Genomic DNA, 6,357 nt, shown 5'->3' on the forward strand with positions numbered 1-6,357 from the left:
GGGTCCAAAGACCCCCAGGAAAGTTGCCTTTCATCATGTTTCCGTGAGGAGATTGTATATCTACATCTGCCTATTGTACCAATCAATTGGAAACAGGCAGTATGCAAACAATGATTTTCCCCCACCAAAAAAATGACATTTTTAATGCATCAGGAAACAAAATATGAAACTGGATCATAATAATTGGAGCAAGTTTGTACATTTTATTGTTTTATGATTAGAATCCCTACAGTACTGAAGGAGGCCTTTCGGCCCATCAAGACTGCACCAACAACAATCCCACCCAGGCCCTATCCCCCTAACCCCATGTATTTAGCCTGCTAATCCCCCTGACACTAAGGGACAATTTAGCATGGCCAATCAACCTAGTTTGCACATTTTTGGATTGTGGGAGGAAACCGGAGCACCCGGAGGAAACGCACACAGTCACAGGGAGAAGGTGCAAACTCCACACAGTCACCCAAGGCCGTAATTGAACCCAGGTCCCTGGCGCTGTGAGGCAGCGGTGCTAACCACTGTGCCACCGTGCACTACCACTAATTTGTCATTTCACCAATTTCCAAATGATTCAATAATGCTAAATGTCTTGCTACTGGGAAACATGGGCAAAGAGAGAAGATCTGATATGGCCTTATGGAGAAGGAATATTGTTTTCTGCAGTGATGTAATTTAATATATGTTTAGGAGGAAATGAGGTCAATATATTTTGATATGTTTATCACATAAATTCATGGGATGACCTGATCCTCCGGGTAAACTCATTTTGCTTATGTGTTCAAAGTTAACTGCAGTAACAATGTGACTGGCTAATATTGGCAACAGTTCCAAAAGATCATTTGATCCCTGTCATTTCCTCTGAAATTCCTCTTCGAATGGGAAATGTATGATACTAGGATTACTTTCTCCTTTGATATTGGACATTCTGCACTATTTAAATAGTTGGCTGCACTTCTTCCTGGTGGATATCTTGGCAATTTTTTGACATTAACCTTGAAAAACAGCAAAAATCATTTTATGTTCTGGAGCTTCGAAGAATGGAAGGTGATCTCACTGAAACATTAAGATTCTGAGAGGGCTTGACAGAGTAGATGCTGAGATACTGTTTCCCCGAGCTGGAGATTCGAGAAATAGGGGACATCATCGAGGATCATTTAGAACTGAGATGAGGAAAAATCTCCACACTCAGTGAGTTGTGAATGTTACGAATTCTCTACCCTAGGGCGGCACGGTGCCTCACAGTTCCAGGGACCCAGGTCCGTTTCTGGCCTTGGGTCACTATCTGTGTGGAGTTTGCACATTCTCTCCGTGGGTTTTCTCCACGTGTTCTGGTTTTCTCTCACACTCCAAAGATGTGCAGATTAGGTGGATTGGCCATGCTACATTGCCCCTTAGTGTCAGGGGAACTAGCAGCGTAAATAGGTGGGGTTAGGGGGATGTAGTCTGGGGGTGTTTGTGGTCAGTGCAGCCTCAATGGGCCAAATGCCAAATGGCTTCCTTCTGCACTGTAGGGATTCTATAATTCAGAAAGCGGTGGGTGTTCAGTCAAGGCAGAGACAGATAGTTTTTTAGACTCTAAGGGAATCAAAAGATATGGGAGGAAGTCTAGTGACAGTGTGGTCATGTCCCTACCTCTGAGCCAAAAGCTGTTATTTCCGGCCCAAGATCGGGACTTGTTGGCGACGGAAGGAGCTCTCATAATGTGGTTCAATTGGCTGAGAATCAGCTTGACAATCCTTCCACCACTTCCCCACTATTCCCCAAAAGGAAAAGCGGTGCGTGTATGTGAAGATACACTTAAAAAAGGATATGGGGATCAGGAAGGAAAGTGATGTTGAGGTAAAAGACTAGCCATGATCTTCTTGTGGAGAGAGCACACAGACTCGATGGGCTGAATGGCCGCCTTCTGCACTGTGGGGATTCTATGGTTACTGAAAGACAGAGTAGACATACAGGGCTGTCTGGCCTACTGCTGCGTTTGTTTCTTATGTTGTTATATTCATCGAGGATATCAAATAACAAATATTACAAACATTGGAGGAGTTCAAGGAAACAATGGGAATTGGAGCGGGTGAGGGATGGACAATGGGAAGGTCCGTTGACCTCAGGCAGGATTTTATGGTTTTGGGACAAGTGAGGCTGTAAACTCCCACCCAAAGTCTTATTTTTCCTCAATTAACTAAAATGCATTTTTTTCATCAGTGACTTGGCTGGCCTTTCATTAGACACTGAATCCCATGTGAGTAGTAAGGCCAAGTGTGTGTTATCAGCAAGTGTTCCTTTCTAAATTAAAATTACTGTGGGAAACTGAATGTGTCTTGCTCAATATCCTGTAAACATAAGTAGGCCCTAATTTTATTGCCACATTTTAATATACAATGAAAGAGACTTGGATAACATTTGGGAATATTGCTTCACTTTCTACTTTGTGTTCCCCTTCAAGTACATTTCCTGTGCCATAGTTTATTGGGAGGCAGCAATTGTGAGGCCATACTCAAAGTAGGTTTGGGAGGAATAGGAGATCACAGGGCTTATTCATGTATTTAAAAGCTAATGTGTGGAGTTTTGATAGCTTTCCCCATGGATGGAATATGAGAGTGAAGGCTCGATTTGTATTTACTGGAGTTTAGAAGAGTAAGAGACGACTTGATTAAAACTTTTAAGATTCTGAGGGATGTTGACAGGGTGGATGTGCAGAGGATATTTGCTCTTGTGGGAAAATTGAGAAGTAGGTGGGGTCACTGTTTAAAAATAAGGGGTTGCACATTTAAGACAGAGGTGAGGAGATTTTTTCTCTCAGAGGGTTTTGAGTCTTTGGAACTCTTTTTGTTTAAAGACAGTAGAAGCAGAATCTTTGAATGTTGTTAATGCAGAGTGAGATAGATTCTTGATTAACAAGGGGGTGTAAGATTGTCAGGGTAGGCAGGTTACAATGTGATCAGCTGTGATCTTATTGAATGGCAAAGTAGCTTACATCTGCTCCAAACTCATATGTTTGTATGACGACGGAACCGATTCTGAGATTCAAGCCTTTGGTCCTTGAAAGAAGACTAGCTTGTAAGTGTGTTTTTGAGCAAATAAGCATGGTTATCTTAACAGGCAATATTTATTTCAACAGATTAGATGTAAGTGTTTTTTTTATTCATTCATGAGATGTTCATGGGATGTTCACTGATTGTGTGGAGTTTGCACGTTCTCCCTGTATGTGGGTTTCCTCCGGGTCCTCCGGATCCCCCCCACAGTTCAAAGATGTGCAGGTTAGGTGAACTGGCTATGCTAAATTCTCCCTCAGTGTACCCGAACAGGCACCGGAGTGTGGCGACTAGGGGATTTTCACTTCATCTTAACTTCATTGCAGCGTGAATGTAAGCCTACTTGTGACTAATAAATAAATAAATGTAGCTAGGCCAGTATTGCCCATCCCTGAGAGCATTCTAAGAGTCAACCACATTGCTGTGGATCTGGAGTCAACATGTAGGCCAGACCAGGTAAGAGTGGCAGATTTCTTTCCAGAAAGGGCATTAGTGAACCAGATGTTTTTTTTCAACAATCGACAACGGTTTCAAGGTCATCAGTGGACTTTTAATTCCAGGTGGTAGAATTTGAACCTGGGTACCCGGAGCAATACCCTGGCTCTCTGGATTACTCACCCAGCAACAACACCACTACTTCACTGCCTCCTTTGCATCCTCTCCTTTGCAGAATCTTCCCCTATTTGATACTTTTAGATGTGGCACATATCTGCTAGACGCAGGGCTTTTATTTCGATGGACAGCTGGTTTACTTTGGTTATTTCAGTAATGGAAGAGGGAAGCTTTCATTCCTAAGTCCTTATCAGAATCATGCACAGATTGATAAATATTAATTTTCGCTACAAATGAAATTCACAAACTACTTCAAGCAGAGATTCTGGATGAAGTTGAAACATTGTTTTGTCCAGACTCAAACATGTGCCTCAATCCTGCAAACTCATCGATCTAAAATCACTGCCAACAGAACAGCTGTGTTCCTCAGAGGAATTTCTTAAGTTGACAACAGTTCATTGGTTCAAAACTAACACGTGGGCTACCAAATTTAGATTTGAAGGAAGAATTGAAGGAGAAATGCGTAGCTGAATTTAGCAAGCCCCTTTCACAAAAACAAAACATAAGAGCATTTTCTCAGACATTCTTGTAGGTGAGAGATTTTTTTTTTGCAATGTCTCAAACATGAATTTTGTCAGGTTAAATTATTGTAAACTATGAAACTAATGATAGGTCCCATTTTGTTTTTTTTGTAGAACATCAGGGTTAAATTTTTCTTTGTAAGTTTTATTAAAGAAAATGTTTGAGGTAAAAGGGGAGAGATAAGGAAGGGATGCGGTCGATTCGGGTTCAAAATTGACATCTTCCCGTGGAGTCAGAGGGTATGTCTGGTTACCAAATAAGTATTTTGTGCCTGCCTTCACTTAAAAAAAGGGATGATAACATTGTTGCCGTAAAGGAGGCAGCATGGTGGCACAGTGGTTAGCACTGCTGCCTCACTGCTGCCAGGGAAGCCGGGTTCAATTCCAGCCTTAGGTGACAATCTGTGTGGAGTTTACACCTTCTCCTTGCATCTGCACAGGTTTCCTCCAGGTGCTCCGGTTTCCTGCTACACTCCAAAGATGTAGACTGGCCATGCTATATTGACCATTCATGTCAGGGGGATTAGCAGAGTAAATGCATGGGGTTGCGGGGATAGCGCCTGGGTGGAATTGTTGTCGGTGCAGGCTTGATGGGCTGAATGGCCTCCTTCTACACTGTGCAAATTCTATGATTCTATGAAAGGGAGAACAATGAAGAGTAAGTACTTAAAAGGTTGCCAGTGATTAAAGTGGAAAAGTCAGCCTTTCCAGATGGGATGTATCCTAGGTTGCTAAGGGAGGCGAGGGTGAAAAGTGAAGGACCTGCATGACACAATCTTCCCAATCCTTTCAGATGTGGAAGTGATGCCAGAGGATTGAGGGATTGCAAATGCTACACCCTTGTTGAAAAACAAAAAATAACTCAACTGCAGGCCACCCAGTCGAGATGAGAAAAACAAAACGACACTCAGATCTCCCCTAAATAAAAGGTCGGCCTACTAGCTTTTCCTGAAGTGGTTTCAAGGCTCTAGAGTTCATCTGGCTTCGGGTTTCACTGTTGACAGTGTTTGTGTTATGTAGCAGGAACGTGTGGGTAAACAAGGTTGAAGGCAAATGTGCTCAGCTCTGTCTGATCAGAAAGCTGCGAAGGGTTCAATACTGACAAACACCATTCAATACTGTCAATAAACTTAGTGACATGTATTACAACTCAATTCACAGACACACCAACAAAAAAAAACTTCAGAGTAGATTTTAACTGCAATGTTTTCGCCGGGCTATCCAGTGACCAGCTTAAATCTCTAAAGTGTCTCAACATGAGCAAGAAAACAGGAGGTGAAGTATAGCTCCAGCTGGAGGGCCTGGTGCTGACCCCTGGGTACATGTCGATGTAAACACTGCAAATATATCCAGCCTTCTGTACACGGTGAAAATGCAAAGCACGATTTTAACACCTCTTCATGCAACAGCCCCGAGAAAATGGGTGCAATGTCTGTCCAGTTAGAATTCATAGACAATTATCACCAATTACTGCCGGATATCCCGTTGGAAGAAATCATGTTTTAGTTAACAGTGCTAAAGCCAAGATCTTTGCAGCATTTTTTGGTATTTGGACTTTATAAAAAATCTTACTTTACAGTTTCCATTACAGTTTCTATTAATATAAGAATGCAACTTAGCGTCATGGTTGAAATGATCTTATCTGAATCTCTGGCAATGACATTACCGTCTCCGTCACGGGGCTTCTTACAATTAACAGTTCAATATCACTCTTTGATCTTTAGTTTAAGAGCCTAGCCGGAGAGTTTTCTTCAGCTGTCTTGGTGATCCTGATTTTCTCCCTGTCTAGTCCGCCTTTCCCTCTGTCTGCCCTTTATGCAAAGATAGAGGGCATTAAAGCTGCTCTATTTTTGTACCCAGTGCATGACCAATCATGTTAGATGAAACATGTTTGTGTATGAACCAGCTGCAGTGTGACTGGAAAGTATATTTAACTGCACTGAACTACCCTTATGGTTCTTGCCCTGGCTATAGCCTCTGAAGCGGTTGACCGCAATACCTTCCTCCAGCACCCCTCCTCTGATGCCCGTATGGGTGAGAATACACTGGCCTGGTTCCATTCCCATCTATCACGTGGTGGCCAGAAAACCTCCCAAATGGTTTCTCTTTCCATTCTGCCATGGTTACCATTTCAATGATCTATCCTTGGCCTCCTTCTATTTCTCATCTATAAGCTGCACCGATCAATGGAAAAC

The 6,357-nt window shown here is 42.5% G+C and overlaps 1 protein-coding gene across 6 annotated transcripts in view; it reads right to left on the reverse strand.

The window, feature by feature from the left end:
* Nucleotides 1-5,984, reverse strand: part of asb2a.1 (ankyrin repeat and SOCS box containing 2a, tandem duplicate 1) — a 50,233-nt gene extending 44,249 nt beyond the window's left edge. For 2 of the 6 annotated variants that reach the window (XM_078234273.1, XM_078234277.1), the window contains exon 1: nucleotides 5,829-5,970. Coding sequence is in view for 2 of the 6 variants with exons in the window: in XM_078234272.1 (XP_078090398.1) it covers nucleotides 5,735-5,787 (53 nt within the window). In the remaining 4 variants the exon portion in view is untranslated. Of the gene's footprint in view, nucleotides 1-5,734 lie in introns of all 6 variants that reach the window. The other 4 variants (XM_078234272.1, XM_078234276.1, XM_078234274.1 and 1 more) reach the window with 2 other exon arrangements.
* Between the last annotated feature and the right edge of the window lie 373 nt (nucleotides 5,985-6,357).

This window comes from Mustelus asterias, chromosome 18 (assembly GCF_964213995.1).
Source record: "Mustelus asterias chromosome 18, sMusAst1.hap1.1, whole genome shotgun sequence".
Classification (NCBI taxonomy): Eukaryota; Metazoa; Chordata; class Chondrichthyes; order Carcharhiniformes; family Triakidae; genus Mustelus; species Mustelus asterias.